The sequence below is a fragment of the Grus americana genome, chromosome 3 (assembly GCF_028858705.1).
Source record: "Grus americana isolate bGruAme1 chromosome 3, bGruAme1.mat, whole genome shotgun sequence".
NCBI classification, from domain to species: Eukaryota; Metazoa; Chordata; class Aves; order Gruiformes; family Gruidae; genus Grus; species Grus americana.
In genome coordinates, this window is record NC_072854.1 from 92646243 (window position 1) to 92667559 (window position 21317).

At 39.6% G+C, this 21317-nt stretch overlaps 1 protein-coding gene across 5 annotated transcripts in view; it reads right to left on the bottom strand.

The window, feature by feature from the left end:
• Positions 1-11538: 11538 nt before the first annotated feature.
• The window catches only part of BTBD9 (BTB domain containing 9), a 136161-nt gene continuing 126382 nt past the window's right edge, over positions 11539-21317 (bottom strand). For all 5 annotated transcript variants that reach the window (XM_054820155.1, XM_054820157.1, XM_054820156.1 and 2 more), the window contains one exon: positions 11539-20734. In XM_054820155.1, the coding sequence (XP_054676130.1) occupies positions 20537-20734 (198 nt within the window). In that variant the 3' untranslated portion in view covers positions 11539-20536. The remainder of the gene's footprint in view (positions 20735-21317) is intronic.

Consider the following 21317-nt stretch of genomic DNA (forward strand, 5'->3'; position numbering starts at 1 on the left):
GTGAAATATGAAAGGCAGCTGTTACAATCTCTTTTGCCTCTAGGTATGAATGAAAAAATAACCCAGCACCCCGACTTAAGTGTCTCATGTTGTCAGACAGTTGCAGAAAATCTTGAGTAAAGGCCATCCCAGGATGGAATATACTAGCTGCTTTCTCTAGATTTAAAACTGCAATGCAAAGAGGATACTATGTTTTCTACTGAGAGAGACTACTGTTCTATTTTCCATTTTCATGTAATAGACATTTGGGAAAGTCCCTTAAAATTCATAATCCAGTCTCTGGTGTATAAAAATCAACTTATTTTTCATTTGCTTGCACAGACTTAAGTGCTTTGCCACAGACCTGTCTATTGTTTTGCTACCTTATCTATTATTTTGTGTTTGAAACTAGATTTCAAGTTCCTTGAGATAGGAATCCCACAATGTATTTTGCACTGTAGAACTGTTTAGAATATATTGAGGTAACTTAAAAAAAAAACATAAAAAAGAAGAAAACATAACATGGCAATCATTCTGAATTTCGCGGGCCTTCATTAATGCACATCTCTACCAGTTTTTGCTTCTCATACAAAGGATTCTGGGTTAGACTTGGAATTAAAGATTGCAGGTGGGCAAACTGTGAGCAAAGAGCGTAAGCATAATGTTTTTACAATATTTTAGTTATACGGATCTGCTAGTAGGCTGTCACTCATATAAGTAAAGACAAATCTCTCCACCCAGCTAACCGATCAGAAGAGTGTTTTCACCACAGACATGACTTCAGAACTGCAGTCATTAGCTCAGGAGGCTTTTTATAGTGTTTCTTGAGTATTTAAAGATCCCTTTGTCTTGTGACAGTACCAGCTCTTTGGGAAAGAGGTTGCCTTCAAGCCATACATGTTCCACTGTTTCTGTCTTTCTCAGACACCTAATTTTGACACTGGTATTTCCTTCTGATTTTACACGGGGATTTATTCCAAGCATTTTCTGTAATTCTACATTATAGAAACTAATGTCGATTCAGCCATAGAGCTTAACGTTACACTCTTAACTCACTATGCCTATCTAACCTAGCTAGGCACAGGCAGTCCTCATTCCTATGGTACCTGAGTGCCCAGGCAGAAAATTCCACAGCAGTTTTCATTAAAAGTAAATAGAGAAGTAACCAGAAAACTGTGCAGGTGTGAGATCAAAAGTGTCTCTCAAATGTGCCTAGAATCCACACTAGCTGTGCCACTCTCTTGATTGCTTTTGCCAGAGTTCATTTTCTGGGTGACACAGGGCAGCAAGAAGCAGAAAGAATTTCTGAGAAATCACTGCATTCTCAGTCTCTGGGCAGTGACAACAGCAGCACAAACTGACCTTATCTATCACTGATGAAGGGTCCCCATAAATACAAACAATGCAGGAAAGCAGCTGATATTGCAACTTCTTTGGTAAAACTCTGTGATTTAGTGTGTAATACGCTGGCTCTTACTGTGTAACTTTACTACAGAACTCCAGGATTTACAGCGGTTCACACTGTGCGAGAACATTGCCAAACACTGTGATTTGTGCAAGGCAGAATTGGAAGAGTAGAAACCGTGGGTAAATATCATACATTGTCTTTGCTTGTTTTAGCTACTTTGTTAGAGCTTTGATATGTATTTGCCGGTTAACTGAGAGACTTGGGGAGCTGGATCAAAGAAAGCTCTCGTATGTGTGTGTACCTGCTTTTTTCATACATACATGTGCTGTAGCCTTATTTATCTAGAAAAGTGGGTGAAGAATTAGCCAGGCTTATACAGTAGTAGTTGTACAACCAATATCTATAACCAGTTGATTATTCCCAGAAAAAACTCTGAAGAGGTTTTTTTTAATTTTTTATTACTCTACTATCCCTATTTTTATTATCTTAATGCTACTGTATATCTGATGCTTTAGAGGTGTGAAGTACTAATAGAGTATAGGCAATAACTATAAATACTGCATATGCCACAGACCTTAGACTATACCTTCCTGATTTACAGCCTTTGGGTACCCACCATCTGCCTGATTTTGACTAACAGGAGGAGGGAGAAAGGAAGAAGAATGGATTTGGGGGTTGAGGGGCAGAACATGACAGTTGTTTATGTATTTTCTGTTTTGAAACCACATGGAAAATAATCCAAAGGCAGTTAAGGTAATAAATTTCTCATGCTAATGTTGTTTGTTACCATTAATTCATCTTTGTTGATGATATGCATACACTGTACCTCTCAAAATCATGGTGACATCTTTCACGGTGTTGCTTTCCAGCATCGGATGCCATTGTAATAAGATGTTATATGAAACTCCTTTATTACTGTGGCTAAGAATGGAAAAATCTAATAGATGTCTGAATAATAAACATTTAATGTGATAAACCATACTATGCTGTGCTGTGACGTCTACTAGGAACTGGAAAAAGCAGCATCTACTTTGGTTTGATTTTTTTTTTTCAGCTGTGCTCTGAATTGGGTCTTCTTCAGCACTGGAAACCATTGCATAGGAGCAGTGTGCCGCTCCTAGCCTGAAAAGTCCCATGTGGTTTGCATTTCTTTGGGCTCTGTGTTAGGATTTGTTGTCAGCATGACTTCCTGGCTTCACCAGCCCCTGCTGCCTTCTGCAACATGAGCCGTAGCCAGGCCAATGCACTTGTTCTCTCCCACTAGAATCACTACAGCACTGCCATGGATATTCCCTCAGTATGATGCTGTGAAAAGGCATGGGCCTTAGGAAAAGATGAGTGAGACAGCAGGACGAGTGCTGTACTATGAACAATATCTTTTAAATTGTGGGGTTTTTTTCCTTTTATTAAAAATCTTCTGAGCACCCAGATTTGACTTGGCAGTATCATTAAGAAATTCATATTTTCATGTTGCATGGGCGGAACTACATTACTGTAATAGCTCAACAAAGATCCTTGAGCATGTAGCACGTTGTAAATTTCTGTAATGGAAGAAAATATTTCTGGTCACTTAGAGGGAGGGGAGGTCTCTTTGCTGTCATTCCCCAAGTTTTGCTGTGGAAATCAAGGCATAGTCAGCTGCAGGTAGTAGGAAGTCAAAGCTGCCTGCTTGCGATAGCTCCCATCTCTGAATGTTCCTGTTCAATATACGATGCCTTCTGTTCACTCTTTGGTGTTTCTACAGCTTTCACTATTCAGATATTCGACTTTAAATGCCTTTCCCAATTTAACACAGAGCCCCTGATGCATCTCTCACTAGGGAGGATAATTAGATGAACCAGGCACACAACAATGTTCCACTAAGGATGGTCTCTGTGGCAAACCTTTGAAAAGCAAAAGATAAACTCCCACTGGAATACAGAAAGAAGCAGTAACCATATGGGGATTGTGATGTTGAATATATCAGAGAAATCAAGAAAAATATATCTCAGGATAAGTCAACATATGGCAGGCATCAGCAAGGCTTAGACATTCTCAGCTTGGGCTGTGTGTTTCTTACACAGGTCACAGAAAAAATGCTAATGCCATGAAAAAAATATGAGAGATCAAAGTCTGCACATGAGTTAAAAGCAGCTCAACATGTGGGCACAGCAAGTAATCCATGGAGCAAAATGAGCAGCATAACACATTGCAAGCTGATGCTTCTAACACCTGATTGCAGCCACAGGGGTACAGCCACCTCAGATCCCCAGCCTGCCTCCTGGTCTTCTGACCACCAGTATTTGCATCATGAAGAAAAGAGTAATCAGACCTCATATTGCAGGACAATCAGTCATCACATGAAGGGATAATTAGAATTTCTCTTTGCCTGAATCCTATACCATGCTGATCACCATGGTTTCTGAAAATGCGCTTTAAACAAAAATTAAACTGTTGGTTTTTTCCCCCCTATCTCTTAGGAATTGCTTCCTGAGTCTTTCTCATCTTCTGTTCAGGACCACTCAACTCAACAGGTCATGTATGTTTCAGAGAACGCTTCCCTTCAATTGAAGCATCGGACACCAGTCCCTGCCAACAGCAATATAACTGATTTGACAGAGCAACAGATGGGTGACAACATCTATGCTAGGAATAGTTTCCTCTCTTTCTGGAGGCAGGTCATACATTCACAAACTGGTCAAATTTGTTTTGTAATGCACCGGTCTATCATTCAGTGAAAGTGAGTTAGCAATTTCCAAGGCAATTCCCCTATTTCCCTGCCAACAGCTCTGACAGGAGCCCCTGGGGAAATAACCATTAAGCAAACATCTGGTACTTCCTATCTGTCAGCATCTCAACAGCTTCAGAAGTGGGGGCTGACATGAAGGACCTGCCAGCTTCACCAGAGCCCAAAATCTGAGGCAGCTGAGATCAGCAGAAACTCTGACTCAACACTGATAAAGACCCAGAGATATACTGAACTGCACAAAGTAGCAAATTGCTGTTTTCCTAAATGTATTATGTTCACCTTGATACAATATATGTCAATTTTTACAATAAAAATCTCCCTTGAGAACCTGCTGCAGGATTAGTATTGTCATCTGTCTAGTGTCATCTGTCTGGTGATGATACATCGTATTGTCATCTTGTCAAAATGATTAAGTGAGCTAAAAAGCTAAAATTTTAGCACTTTCATGATAAATAAAATGCATAAAGGGTTCTTTTTGTTTGTCAGCATCTGCTATGTTTTAGTAATTTGGCTCTGAAGGAGGATGGAAAAGGAAAAACATGATGGGGAGAAAGACAGGTAAGGAAAACCATTAATCTTGAGAAAAATAAGACTGCGATCTGCCCATCACCCTTAAGATTAAAATAACTCAAACACCAATGAGCCAGCACTTCCAAGCTACACCTGAAATACACCTTTGCATAGCACCTAGCAGAGAATATTGTCTTCAGTTAGACCACTAGTGAAACTGCGATCTTATATTACCCTAAATATTTATTAAAAACGGGGGGTGTTGCAAGTGACATTTGTGATGGAGGCTGTACTGTCGTTATCTTGATACAAACTTGCAATCAAGTTGAAAACATTTGATATTTTGGATTTAGATATTACACAAGCGTCTCAACTGACTGAAAGTCAACCATTAAATTTGATGTAGGACTGCTACAGGCAACCGTGGGGCATTCTCTATGGCATCTTAGATTTATGTGCCTACTGCTATGTCTTGCCCATGACAGCATGGTTGATTTTGCCTGCCCGCTACTGCAATCAGCGGAGAGAAGTAGAGATCGTATTTGATACACATAATATAGATATTTAGCAACTTCAGTGTTCAACCTACTTCCCACTGACTACATGGTGGGCCAGGATTTGGCAGCCTTGGAAAGCAGACGATCTCAACTATTTTGTTATCTCCTGATCTTAGAAACTGTTAGAGACACCAACCTTACTTGTAGGTCAGTTGGTTGATGTGGCCCCGAATATTCACGTTTCATCAGCTCCTTTCTGTCTCATCTCCTTCACACAGGTAAAAAACCTTGCAACCATTACAAGAGCATCTCCTTGACTATGGGTCATGAGAGCCTAAAGTGAAGTGCCAGGCCCTTTCATGAGCTCCCTCACATATGTAAGTCTGGCCAAAGGATCATTTTCTGAAGATGCATAATAAGCCGCCTTCTTCTTTCCTTATCCCATTGAGAGAATATCTGAAATGCGTAGCAGTTAAGCTTAGAAATCATTGCTTTTAAGTTATTGGGACAGTCATTTCCCTAAAGAGCTACCACTGGGAGCTCTTCAGAGTTAATGCTTGGAAAACAAGAAAGAAAATGCCCTGGAGTATTAGTAGACTTGCAGCTTGTGTTTCTGAGGTTGCCGGTATTAACAAGGACATGATGGGAATAATGGCATCCTCTTTGAGCAGATGTTTTAATCACCCTAGTCATGTACCGGAACCCCCACATGTTGGCCCATCACCCACAAACATCACGTGCAAGTGCAAGAGACAGCAGTTCTTAAACACACCATCAGTCAAACCTGAATCTGGCAAATGCCAGAAGATTACTGGATTTCTTGCTGTAAGTCATGGGTCCTAGTCTTGTTTGAAACAAAAAGAAAGGTCAGTTTAACGGGGAATTCAGATCTCATAAAATATGCAGACTAATAGATGCACGCTTATACTATTGCTCCCAATTCCAGAAAAGTAGAAAGAACACTGGAGCTTGCTGGCTGTTCTAATCAGGGTCTAATACTAAACCACAATTGTGCCAAAACTTTCCCCAGTTAGTTTTTAAGACTTTGAAATGACCAATCCTGTATTCAGTGTTCTCTGCTCAAATATTTCTACAGGTCTGCAGTTGGGAACGATGCTTTTGATGAGGAAGTTACCTATATTTCCTTCCATTTAAATAAACCTTTTCACCAGTCCTGTATGAGAATCTGGACAAAGAAAATGTTTGTGTAGTAATGACATGCTTTATTTCCCTTTCAGTAGATTTAACTTGAGAGTCAGAGAACAGAACTGTCACCAGTAGAAAGCCTTCCACGCTGGAGTTGTAACAGCACAAAGGATGAAAGCTGCCGGGAACAGGACAAGAAAGCAGTGCCATTAAACATATGGGAAAGAGTTAAGCGTACATATCAACAGGAAAGCAGTTGACTGGGAATATTTGTATACCCCCTACTGTTATCTCCTGTGTTTTTGCTGAAAACCACATTTCTTCTAACAGCCTCAATTGCAAAGGCAGTGCTTTTTTATCCTCCTAGTAGGTTTTAACCTAGACCATACTATGGCAGCATCAAAAGCATAAGTAATTCCTTTCCTCGTTCCATTCACTTCCAAGGGTAGTAGTTTCCATCTGATAGTATCATTAATAACCAGGGAAATCAAAATATAACTATAATGTAAGCTTATATATAGACAGAAAACTTCTACTGATGCTATATACCTTAGAACATGGCTAAAAGAGCATCATGACATTTATTTCATTTATATTAATAAAACACCATTTATCTATTTGTTAATAGTGAAACTATTAGCTTAAAAATACATCTATAAAAGAGTCACTTCCATTATGTGATGCTGAAAACTACACTATGTCAGCACCTTAGCAAAAATATCGTTTCACCAAGCAGTTGATAAAAGAATGTGATAATATCATATCTGAATTAAAACAACAAGGCTATTTATGTAGTGGTCTAGCACAGGGCACGCAGCATAAAGAACACACCTGTCAGAAATACATCTATTTATACCACGTTCTCATTTCTTAAAATGCACATTATACGTGTTCATTTCATTAGACTGTTAGAAAGATTTTGAGATCCTTGTAGTGGCATCAGTTTAATACATTCCAATGATGGATTGATAGTAAATTGCCTTGTTAAACAGAACGGACTTGTAGAACTGCAGCAGGGAGCCTCAGGCCTGCCTTAAGCAAATTTCTATTACTCTTACCATGCCCCTCCGATATATTAAAGTACATTTGTTTGTGCGTGATCTCTTCATATACATTGTGCCTAGTGAAGCCATGAAATCAGGCTGCAAAATGGCTATTTATCAAAAATAAATACCTCTGACTAGAACTCAGACGTGGTCTCATGCAGTCTCCAGGGCAAAGGCAATTAGGAGTAATTGTTGCTAGAATCACTTTTACTTTTATATGGTTTTCAAGCAGTAATCCTGGAATCTGCAGCAAAGTTTACCACTAAGAATACGACAGTCCACATTTTCAAAGCTCACAAGTTCTCTGAATCAAATTAGGGATCTCTCATTAGCAAAGCGTGTGCGTGAACACAGCTGATTTGCTTGTAGCCATTTGCGTACATCAGGTATGCAGAAATATGTGCAAGTATGCATGACCTACAGGCAAAGAAGTCTTTATATTAAATAAGCGGAGATGTGTTTCAACCTGTGGTGTTGCCCTGCGTGTGAGCTCCAGGCAGCAGGTCACACAATTAGAGAATAACCGAGGCACGAGGCAGCAGCTGAGGGTAGGCAGGGGAGCGGGCGCACTGGAGAGCAGTTACCTCTCCGTGAGGAACCAAACCCCTTGGCTATTCCATAGCTGTGTGTCCCTGGCTGGGGCGCAGGTCGATCCCCTGCACAGCACGTGCAGGCCCCGAGCAGCAGCTCCTGTCTTCTAAAAACCACACCACAGGTGGTAGTGAAGGACCATGAATGAAACTGGGGACAGACAAGCAAGTCTCAGGTAAAAGCATCTGTATGACCTGACGGATCTGAAAACGTAAAAGCTATTCCCCAGTGCACGGAAGCATGGGTCATCTCTGCTTCCTCCTCGACAAACACACAATGGGAAAACTCAGGATGGCTTTTGTAGAGGAAATATTTGCCTTACAAATACATTCAGTGCCTTGAAGAAGTCAATGGGCGCAAGGATACCAGTGATCTAGTTCATATATTCAGGTTTCCAAAAAGCTTTTGATAAGTTTCTTCACAGAATCTCACTCTGCTATGGGCTACCATCAGAGACAGGATACCAGAGCAGGGAGACTGTGTCACTCACCAAAAGCTCCAAGAAACTGAGTTGTCACAGGATATAGAACGTTCTCTCATAAAGAAATAACTGTTCAAATGATAGGAAAACAAATATACCCTTTATATTCTAGTAATACCTCCTCTTGCCAATTTGATTTTATCCCAGAGATGGTGGTATTTCAGTGCTCAGCAATACCGCTGTCTCCCGTATATGCAGGCTGTGAATCTTCACATTCAAAAAACACCGGGAGAGGTTTGATCACACAGAGCTACAGCAGCGAGCGTTTCCACAAACACGTCGATAACAACCAGCCTGCGTCCTCTCTGCAAGTCAGAAGGGAACCTGTGCAGCAGTCAGCGTATTGCTGAGAGGGGTGAAGATTTGTGAATATTTCAGTTTCTCCCCGAGTGACACAGTCTTCAAGGAAAAAAGTTAACAATTTAAACGTCAAGCTTCAAACGTAACAACATCTTAAAAAGCAGACAACAAAGAACAGCCATTCACAAATGGGACTAAAGTTGGCACTGCATAGACTAGAGACGTGCAACTTCCCAATGACTCAGCTGCATTAAAGGATATTTTTGTGATGCATCCACTCTTATTAAATGGGATATGCTTTTTTTTCCTATATACCTTGGCTCTTCTGATGCTTTTGGGACAAAACCCACACACTTTTCCAGCTATAGAAGGTCGGCATATTAACGAGGGAGAAAAAGGGAAAGAGAATGGCAAAGCACAGAAATACAGAGACTCAAATAAGATTTTATACAATTATTTATATTTGGTCTTGAGCTATAAGGCAACCATCATCTACTTTCCAGATTTAATTTGCTTAGCCCAGCCTATGAGGATATTTAAGCAGCAGTTAACAGAGGGTAAATTACAAAATGACTAAGCAAGAAAAACGTTCCGTTTATGTGTATTTTGCTCCGTATAGCGAAGATCAAATGATTGTGATTTGATATGTATCTGGTCTTTCCAGTTCATACTCCAACGATGTATCACAGTGTTTTAAGCTTCAATTGCTACTGCTCATTAACAAGTGAGTCCATCACTTAGAATTAGAAACAACTTTGAAATAAATCCCCAGGCTGTAGCATCCAAACTGACTCTGCTCTCTGCTACTGTTTGGAAAGGCAGCTCTATTTCCACTTCAGTCTGCACTCTCTTCATGATCCCTACACCTGTTGATCATGATTTTACAAGCCTAAGGACAAAGATAAACTGGATCCTTACCAGAGCAAGGAGAAAGAACATTTCTTCTTAGTTTTGCTCTCATCCAACTTTTTTTTTTCTCTTCTCTACCCTTTGTATTTTTTCTTCTAGTATAATACATCAAACACTTGCTACGAATTGCATTATCTTGAACACAATCAAAATTTTGCCCGAGGGCTGCAATGGAAATTTCCCAAAGCCCTCAAGAGGCCTCTGATTTGTCAAGACAGAGCAAAAAGCATTTACCTTCTTTTTAACTTGGACACATGGCCTGGGAACACAGATGGCTTCAGCACGTGCCACCTCTCATTGACTGGGTTATCCAACTCTCTGGCTTACTTTTAGCCTGTACCCTATCAGGCGAACACCATTTCAAACATAACGCTTCCTCACATCAGTATTCCCACATGTTAGACGTGTCCCAGTTTAGTAACTGAGGCGAGTGGCAGCTTATGCTCCAAAATCCACGCATCCACTTTTTAAAACGAACAGCAGGATTGGACACTTAAAACTCCCATTTTTAATAACAAAATTTAATAACAACAGTGAAACGTACTATTGTATGGCTAATCAACGCACAAAAGACAACAGATCTCATTATATTATGGCATTGTATGGTTTGCTGTGGTACCTCAGCTTGATCTCAAAACTTGGTACTGTACTTTCAAGTTTGACCACTCCACTTTCTAAGTAACAAAGTTTATATACATTTATGAAAGGAATAGCATGACATACCTACAACTGCTTAAAAGATTACACGATAGAGGAACGTGTTATTACTGGAGAACAGTCACTGCTTTAGGGCATGAAGTTCTGAAATCCAGGCAAGACTTACAAAAATTCTCATCAATATCTGTGCTGGTTTGGGCTGGGACAGAGTTAATTTTCTTCACAGTAGCTGGTGCAGGGCTGTGTTTTGGATTTGTGCTGGAAACAGTGCTGATAACACAGGGATGTTTTCGTTACTGCTGAGCAGTGCTCACACAGAGCCAAGGGCTTTTCTGCCTCTCACCCCACCCCACCAGCGGGATGGCTGGGGGTGCACAGGGAGTTGGGAGGGGACACAGCTGGGACAGCTGACCCCAGCTGACCAAAGGGATATCCCATACCATATGACGTCATGCTCAGCATATAAAGCTGGGGGAAGAAGACAGAAGTGGGGGATGTTCGGAGTGATGGTGTTTGTCTTCCCAATCACCATTACATGTGATGGAGCCCTGCTTTCCTGGGGATGGCTGGACACCTGCCTGCCCATGGGAAGTGGCGAATGAATTCCTGGTTTTGCTTTGCTTGCATGACTTTTTCTTTACCTATTAAACTGTCTTTATCTCAATCCATGAGTTTTCTCACTTTTACCCTTACTATTCTCTCCCCCATCCTGCCATGGGGAAAGTGAGCAAGCAGCTGTGTGGGGCTCGGTTGCTGCCTGGGGTTAAACCACAATATGTGAGGCTGATAAAGCCAGGCAGACAAAGGCCTAATATTCATGAATCAAACACTCAGTACTCCCATCTTTCGTGGTAGTCCAGAGGAAATCAAGTGCTAAATACCTCTGGAAAATCAAGCCTTTTTGGTTTGTTTGAAAACAGATTCCCTATCTCAAAATATTTGCCCCCTTTTTTGTGGAATAAACCAAAACGCTCATTCATACGCTTCTTCCAGAGAGTTCAGCGGCACATTCTGGTAGCAACCTACAGCAGCTGTTGCTCTCACCATTCGCAGTAGCTTCACGGATGCCCACTAGCCTGAAAGTCGCTGTGAAAATCACCAGCGTTTTCTATGTTGATATTAAAACTGCATCACTATGAGTTAGTATATCAATGATGATGTTATTAATTTCCTTGTCATGCTGGGAAATCAATCCAATTCCGCCAAAACTCTTCTATTCTCACATGCGAAATGTGAGCAGCACCAGACAGGCTCTACCATTATTTTAAGAAACTACAGACAAGCAGTTAAGCACAAAAGATCACTTTATTTCTCAAATCACACCCCTCTTGTTCTTGAAAAGGTGCATTTCTAATCGTCACTATTTTAAATATATTCTATATTTTCCTGTGAAGTTAAATACTTTAAAGGAAAATCCCCAAACAAATAAATAGAAAGCACAACAGTTTCACTTTATGATTTGCTTTGAGCATTGTCTGGTCCTTCATCCACTCTGGCGAGTTCTGCTGTTCTTTGAAACTCTTAAAAAAGAAATCCAGAGCCAGCCTTCCTTGCTCTCCAGAACCCTCTGCTTAACAGCTGTTAATACAAACTGTTACTACAATGCTAGAGCATGCACGGAATAGCTTATAGCAGCTTAATACTTCTATAGCTTTCATTACAAATACACACATTGTTATATATAATTGTGATGCTTCTTTTTTTAGACGCTCATAGAAAACTCCATGTTACAAAATGCTTGTCTGATGATGCGTGCGTCTGCTGGTGAAAAGGAAATCAGTACTAACAAGGTTTGCCGGGTTGTTCGATGGATAACTTACAAAACCAGACAACTCCCAAAGTTATTGATTGCATCACTGCAGCACAATCTGCAACCATCATTTTACCTCAAACCTAATTAGCCCAAATGGTTGGCAATGCGCATCCCTTGCAGTATAAAACATTGGCAAGGTCATCGGAACGTGCCATGTGGGGTTTATTCTCATATGATGAGCACAGTCCAATGCAATAGCACAGCTCCTGCTAACGGCCACGAATGGAGGTCTGACGATGCAATTTTTATGACGGTTGTCACAGTAAAGGAGAGGTGAAAGTAGTCCAGTGCAGGCAAGGTCACGTTCCTTCAAAGAGCTGAGACCAGAAAGTCGAAGCACCTCCCATATCAGAAATTGCGCTCCTGAAACGTTTTTCCTGAAAGAGGTACCGGTACGAGCCTGAGTGGCTGTGGCTGTGAATTCATCCCAGTTACCTGTCTTACTCCAGAGACAGTATTCCTGAAAACGCAATCAGGGGCTGGCAGGCTGATTTCGCTACATATACATGCACTTAAAGAACATTCAAAGACTATGATAAAGCATTCACTTTAGCTGAAACTTGTACCTGTTCACGACAAGGTCTGAGGTAGTTTAGAACCACTCTACGTTTAGTAAATGGGAGAAAGAAGGGATTTAATGCACCTAACCTTGACGCTCCAATGGTAACTGCTACAGAGAAGGGAAATGTAACCGTATAGTTTTAAGCTACTGTCTGTCAAGAAAGAGGAGCTCTGACAGAAATGAGTGAAAAAGTGCATTAAAAGATGAACTTCTGTTTAGCCTGGCTCCTTATATTTAATTTATGATCTTTGAAGGAACAACATTAACATTCCCTCCAGAAGGAAAACCGATGATGATAATGAAATTGAACAAAGCAGAGAGAAAATTTTACAAGATATTGGACAAGGTTAATAGACATGGGCACAGAATTGTGAAGTAATGTATACTTCTCAAAATGAATCCATGTGCTCAGTGTGATGTCTGAATCTCCAGACAGCTGAAATACCTTCCCACAGGAACGCTGAAAAGTTACAAATTCTTTCAAGGTTCACTTTTGATGATGCAGTTTATTTAGAAAACAACACTTATGTACAACTAACACAATGAGCAATGCACAACTAACAAAGGGAGCATATATCTGAGCATCACGGTGAGAGAGAAATACTTAAATTTGTATTTATACTTAACTTAGATTAGTAGGTCAGGCTCTGTGCAAGCTTAAGTCAACAGAAAACCTCTTAGTGATTTTTCTCTTAAGGGTAACAAACAGAGTGCAAACAGATTACGGAAGTACCAAGCTCTTGTATTTCCCATATCCATAGACAGCCAAATCTAAATTTTGCTCGCTAGCACTTGACAGCCTAGTGGTAGCTGCCCTTCAAGTCTGATGTGAATGAACTGGGACCAGGATATTCTATTCAGCATATGACAAAGAGGTAAAAATAAATACATTTTAAAAAATCCTTAATATATCACAGTTTGGAGGAAAGTTCCAGGGAACACCACAGCAACAGTCATATGATGCTCGGTAGGGATAAAAAGAAAAGGAGTAACAAATAGAACTAGCTCAGACCACAAGAATCATATCTTCGTGTTGCTCTTCCCATAAAAACTGCTAAAGCCTTGCTCCCTACATTCTCTTTTTTTTTTTTTTTTCAGTGCTCACATTCGGACGAGTGCCAGATTCCTTAACAAAATTCCCTACATTAAGAAAAAAAAAAAGGCCATGTAGAAACACATCTTTGCAAACAGTCACTTCAACTTGGGTAACACATACATTTTCTTAGCTACATATGCAGAGAGGCACACATGTAAATCCGTCCCAGTCCCTCCCCCAAAGTGCTCCTTCCAACTCCAGCTCTTGCCATAAGCGATACGTTTCTAATCTAATCATCTAAGCCCCGTGAACTTTGTATTATTGCATAAAAGCATTCACTCAAAGTTATTTACCTCTCAAAATGACTAAGTTACATCATTCCTGAAATAGATCCAAATCATACAACACCGATGCCCTTTTTATTAAAAATGCATAAACAAACTCGCAGAACTACCCAAACAGGATCCTGGCCTATAGAAAGCCGAAGAAACCTGCCCCTGTTCTCCAGCAATGAACCCACTGTGATTGTTTCAAAAGCTGTTTCTCCACGGGACAATCTCCATGAGAAGTTACTGTGAAGAATTCTACCATCATTTAGCAGCTGAAAATAACTAAAAACCCCAACGGACGGCTACAGAAGATGCCAAAAAACAATTCTGGGGCCTGACTATGTTTCCAAAGCACAATCTCATTTTTTTTTCTGTGAAGATAAAAACCTCTTTACATCTGTTGTTAAACACATTTATTGGGTTCTAGGTATTAAACATAAATCACCTAGTGATGATCGCTCAGGAGTACAGAGACAACAGATAAGGTGATGTAGACCAAAAATGATATGAAGGAAAAGAGGGATTTCTGGTCGGTGTGCAAGTTCCCTGCTTCCTCTGTAGAAAGAAGCTGCAATAACTACTATTCACTTGGGCGACATGGCACATAGTTTTAGATGCACAAACCCTCATCCAAACAGTAAGTAATACAGCCCGACTTACTCCATGTTTCAGGAGTCACCTGGTACTTTTTGGACACACAGCATTTGCTGTAATAGAGCATACAGGTCAGTTTTGTAAATTCCTCAGACAATACAGACTGAGGGATTGATGTATCTGCCAGTTTTCGGGAGTCACTGGATAATTCTGAAAAATCATGAGAAATGAAGTTACCTTCTTTTAACTGAGGGATGAGGATCAGCACAAAAAGAAAGAATGTGTCAAGATGCTAAAAATGAAATAGATGAGTAAAAGTTCAAATGAGGAAAAGTACTTACATTGCACCAACAGTGCAGTTCTCCTCCTCTATGACAGCCCAGGACCTAAAGTAGCAGGAGGCACCGGAGAGGCATGTTTACACCTCTGCCAGGTGAAGTCATCACTCATTCAGATTTTTAGCCAAAATAACCTGAATTTCAATTCCCATGACGTTTAGGTAATGAACCAATTACCCTTCCTCCCCGCCCCCAGCACTGGGTTGTATATTCTATTAGGCTGGAAGGAATAGAAAAAGAAATAATTTGCGGATGTCTAATGCCACAAGCGTGTTATTACTTAAGTGCAGAGCTGATTCTTCACTTCCACCACTTGTATATATCATAGTAATTAAACATACACAGCATTACAAAATTGATATGTAGTTGCGCTGGCACTCAATCTATTGCTAAATGGCAGATACCTGCAGTTTCTTCATATTGTACTGCAGCTGTTAATTTGGCCTTTCTTTATCTAAGAAAAGTTGCAGGGTGATCTAAAATCTATTTTAGTAGTATGCATTTTTATAGTATGCATTTTCAAAATCAAGCCCAGATCCAGATGCTATCATGGAACATGAGCAGGACTTCGACATTACCTCAGCCAAATATTTGTAATAAAAGCTTGCGATGGGCCAAAGAAAAATCTGCAGGATTTTTTTGAGCAGTTAACAAAAGTCATATGAAGGCTTACTCTGTAAACACTGCAAGGCAGAGCATACGAGGTCGCTAGGAGGAATATAGGTGTGGTGTTTGGCCTGCTCCCTTGTCTGAGATGAGCATATAGTTTGCTCTATTTTATACACTTCCCTACAGCCAAATGACCAATACTTAACAACTGGGCAAAGCCAGCTTTGGACCTGCTCCCCCATACCTTGTTTAGATACTTGCACTTTTTAAGCAACCATAAAATAGAGCCAGCATCCTGCCATACCACAATGGTAGCATTTCACAGAATTTTTTTTTTTAATTTTTTTTTTTTTTTAGAGCTTTAGAACCTGTTCTAAATTCAAGCTAAATAATTAGCTACTAGCTCAATTGAATATATTTTTATATATATATATGTGACTATTTAGGTACTCCTAAAAATTGACCCAGGACTTTTGTTTCTGTATCCTGAACAAAGCTTTGTGGAGCTTCTACATCTGAGTTAACCAGTACAACTGACAACAACAACAATCAGTTCAGAGAGAACTAAGGGTTCTAATCTAAATACACCATTAACTGAGAGTTGGAGATGGGAACCAGGCCTCAGGCATCCTCTGGGATCTACAAATTATTATTTTTGATGCATGGTTTGTCCTCTGGCAACTGATATCCTGACCTACAAGCCTAAATGTTTACTCTTAAATACATGAACTCTTACTGGCTCTGATTGATTGCTCACTACTTCAGCCACAACAAAATTACCAATGTGTTCACTTGCCCGTTTGATGGTATATTAACATCTGTCAAAATGTAAGCCAATCAATACCTTCATAGAGAAAAAGCAATGTATAGCATGTCTACTTTCTGTGAAATCACATCTAAATTCCAATTCCTTATCGAGTGTCTCTGAGTGGGCGTCACTGTATAACCAGAACTATTAATGCACAACAATCAGACAAAAATGGCATTAACTTTGTCTTCTAATCTTCGTGGTGACTCTAGATGCACAAAACATCGCTGAATAATGAGTAGATGCTCTCATGCATTTGGTTGGAAAACTTAATTTACTTTGAATGGAATAATTATAGACATCTTTTGCTTGCTTTCATGGAAACCAACTCTCATCAAATCAGATACTAAACTAAAGTCTCTAATTTGATGTTATTACTAGTAAAGATGAAGATGCATTAAATTAATTTGAATTTTTCAGCAATGCAGAGAAGCACTGAGGTCTTTCATGAGTTGCCATAATAAACAAGAACAACTCATTTTCATGGGGGGAAAAAAGAGACGTGGAGCTCTAAAGGAAGCAAACTGCAATGAAGAACAGTTCCTTCTCGAACAAAATTGGTGACTCCTCCTCTGTATTGTCTTTTACATTAGACTTGGATTAACTTCTCCATTGTGATTCCATTTAACATGCCATCTGAACTTGTTTTAGAGATGATTGGCAATGGCTTGAAAACGCAGCTGCATTATTTTTGCTCACTTCAGAAAATAATGTTCCCAGATAAATCTGTTTTAAGGAGTTGATATATAGCTGTACATTTCTGTGAATAAACATCTTTTAAATGCATTTTAGAAAGAGCGTTGTTGAGCTCCATATGAGTCAGGCCTAAGCCTGAATTCAACCTATGGAAGAAAAACTGAGAACATGAGGCCTGGGGAATTTAAAGATAGTAATTACCATAACTAAAGTACTAAACAAATAATGGCTCAATAGTGACAGTATAGTTAGTTCCATTACACAGAAATCAAAACGCAGGTTTATTTTATAGTTTCTGACAAGAAAGCAATGAATACCTGGTTGGTTCTGCTCTACCTCTGTTGCAAATAAAATATGAGTACGTGATAACACAGTCCTGAATAATTACAGTATTTCATCACTCTGTTAAACCCTGATAGTATAAATGCCCTGATGCTAAAGCCATAACAGCCCAACTTATTTCCACTGAAAGGCAAAAAAAAAAAAAAAAGAAAAAAAGAAAAAAAAAGAAAAAAGAATATACAAGAACTACATCTGAAATTGGGAGTCAGTAAGTACAGACAATAATTAGACAGAATGGGAATATTCACACCAAACCACAAATCAGTTTTGTGCGAGATCTTCCTTTGTCACTAGTAATATGTTGCTGACCCAATGTTTAAGACAGAGACCCATACTAGGCAATACAGCTAACAGAGGTGTTTGCTGGTGGGTGGTGTTAGAAGACCAAGCAGAGTTCAGGTCCCTTAAACATTTCAACATTATTTCTTTGAATAAAACTGTAAAGGATTCCCACTAGAATATGTGAAGTTGTGGCCGGGCTTGTGTTAAAAGCCTGGGAGCTCTGTGATCACGTTGGACTCACCTCAGTGACAAGGTGCCAAGAGTACCTCTGACAGAAGAAAATAAAGACTGTGAGAAAGGCCAGGTCTGACTAAGAATCAGTCTAACACTAAAAATTTTTATTCACCTGTATGAAGGGACAATGCAAAGTTGTTTTTTGTTTTGATTGATATTTTGGGGTGGAGAACTGGGAGGTCTACAGGGCCTGGTACTTTTTGCTTTGGGAATCTCTCAGATCTGCTCTTTCAGATACTTGGCAGAGAGCAAATGTCATGGGAAATAAATAGACATTTTTGCTCAACAGTGAGTCATAGGACAAAATAAAAAAGATCTGCAGTAGATTACAGTCTATAAGACTTATTTGTATCATGAAAATTAATTGTGCACAAAGATTACAAACTGAAAATCCTGTGCTTTCTCTGAGAGCCTCAACTCAGAATAGCTGGCACAAACTTTTTTTTAAACGTTCTCTACAAAGAGGAATACTAAAGACTAACGGTTAGGAAGTTACGCACTTTGCTTTTCCACAGCTTGAGAAAAGCAAACTCGTTTGATCAAATTGCAAAGAAATACCACCACTGACACAGAGGGACTTACCTACCAAAGACAAGACATGCTCCATGCAGCTCAGTAGTTCCAGCATGGATTACAACCAGAATAGAAAAGTTTTCTGATTTTACTTTTAAAAGGGAAAAAAAAAAAAAATCTAACTCTTTGGACGTAGACTTAAACAAGAGAGTTGTGTCCCCAGTCGCTGGTCTCAATTCTTTCATTCTCCAAAGGCTGTTAAAAGCCCTAAGGCAACCAGCGCCCCGGCCTCGGCGCGGTGCTGCCCGGCACGAGCAGCGTCCTGCCTCAGAACTCCAGACCGTGTGAGGCAGCCGTGGCACGTGTCGTAAGCTGGATATAACGCAATGGGCGTGCATCTTCACCCACAGACTTGCACAAGCAGCGGTGCAAGGGAGGGGGCTGGATGCAAATGTCAGAACTCAACTGCAATTTGGCAATGGAAAAATACTGTAATGTTGTTGACAAACCCTAATCAATTTTATTTGAAAAAAGGAAGCTTTTCTCCTCCAAAGTTTCTACTGATTCATTGCCACCCCTTGTTATATTTCTTCCTGTTTTTAGCACAACCAGTATCCAACAGGGAAATTCTTTCAAATTAAGTAGTGTGATAAATTAACGTACTATTTGCTATGTTGATATAACTCATTTTATCACTATGGTTATGCAAAGGAAAACCGTATTTATCCTACGCTAGCTTTGTTTTCTTCTGACAAGGCTATCTGTCACCACAGAAAATTCCAAGTTCATAAAACTGGATAGCTGACATTTCCAATATAATATACTTTGTGAGGAGTAACAACCCTCCTAATCAATTTTGCCAATTACATCAGTGTTTGTCTTCATACAAAATCACTTTATCCCATACTGAAAGACCAACATGGAGCTCTTCCTGAAAGTCACATAGATCTGGAGAGTAAGAGACTGCATCATCATCAGTGTGGGAACTGAGAATAAGCAAAGTAGCAGGCAATGTAACCCAGACAAACATAGATGGATAACAAATTCTGTGATTGTAAAGTAAGCGCCAGATCTTTTACAAAACAGTGTAAAAGCATCATATTTTATGAAGATTATGAGAAAAGTTTACGCACACACAGTCTTTGAATTTTTAGCTCCAGACTGTAAAATGTTTGTTTCTTGGGGGGAAGAAAAAAAAAAAAGTATCCAAAAATTCTTCTTTTTGTACTCTGAACAACTGCTTGTCAGCGACCAGATGCAGTTCCGCTTTTCTAAAGCCAAACATTTTTGATGATCTGTTGCAAGTTTTCTTAGAAATACAGGTAAAATTTAAGTAATCATCTTCAGGAGTGAAAAAATATGTTTTTCTTCAAGATGGATGCTTGATTTAGGAATTTACTTTTGAGTGTAAGAAATAATAATTTTGTACTTTGAAAAGTCAACTAAGGTCAAGACTAATATAACATCCATTAATTAGTTTGTTGATATCATGAAGGCTTTTTTTGTCATGCCACTGATGAATGAGGGAATTTGCATCTCAGCAGGTAAACGTGTTTGAGACTTCCTTAATTTACTGCACAGTATTTGCTACAGCCAAAAATGAGACATAAAGTGGAATACAGAGTCAAAAGAATTTAGAAAACAGATTACTAGTTACAAAGGAATATGAATGAAGAATAACTTTTAAAAATAACATATATTCTGGACTGATGTGTTCCATAAACATTTTCTTTGCTAATGGAAGCCTTCAGGGAACAAATACTTATTTCATATGCCTTCCATTCTGCTCGAGTCATTTTAGATTTCCACTGTAGCTCTGCCTTTTATTTCCTTCTGTTCTCCTTGCCTTGGTTAGATTAGAGAGGTAGGGTGTTAATGGGGTACTTGATGAAGATTGAAGACCTATTTTCTCCCCCCTCGGAGACCAGCCTAATTTGAACAAATTGAGGAGAGTGAAGCAGTCTCTTCATGTCCTTGGGAAAAGCCTTTTCCATTTCAGCATTTCCAGCTTTCAGACATGGTCCCCTTTGTTCACAGAGAAAAAGAAAGAAAAGGTGCCAGCACAAGAAGGTTCTGAATAATTTCATATAATGTCAGCAGGGCTGCAAAAGCTCCCTGTCAATCTCCTTTAGGGCTGGTGAGCATGTGAACGCGAGGTGGATCCAGGAGGGGAATGCAGGGAACTAGTACTTGCAGCTCGAACAGGGCGAGAAACCAGCTGTTGTCCACCAGTCCCCACCTCTGCTGTTGCCACTTCCTTGCTACTACTCTCATCCTTGTGGGTACTGTTTTGGGCTGGGCACTCAAAATGCACGCAGTGAAACACCTGGAGAGAACAAAAAATGAAGATAAAGCAACACAGTTGAATGCTGGCAAAAGCATGATCGATGTAAGATGAAATCTATACGGAAGTATGCAGGCCAGATCAGTGCCAAAGTACTTAGTCAAATTAGCGTATTTCACCATGAGGTCAAAAACGTCTGTCCATGGGGTATAAATATTATAAAGTGACACAAGGGAAGCAAGAAGAGGCCTTCAAATTATACCAACCTTTACATATGGCACTAAAAATCAGAAAGATGGTTCCAAAGCGGATAGACATATTTGTAAATTATTTTTTCTTTGCCAAGTAGCATAAATATGTACTACATGCTATCGGATGACAACAGCAATTATATTAATTGTCTTAAATGTATCTTATGATCTAATTACTTCCTCAAAAGACTGAATGTTCATACACACTAGAAATGAAATTTAAATCATTACCAATATGATTCTATTTCAAGATTGCCCTCTGCTGTAATAGCAATGGTAGCTCTACAGACAGATCCTGGAGCATGGAGAAAGGCAGAGTGTCCAAGGAGGCTGCGGCTTCATCAGATGAAATATTCCATTTCAAACAGTGATCA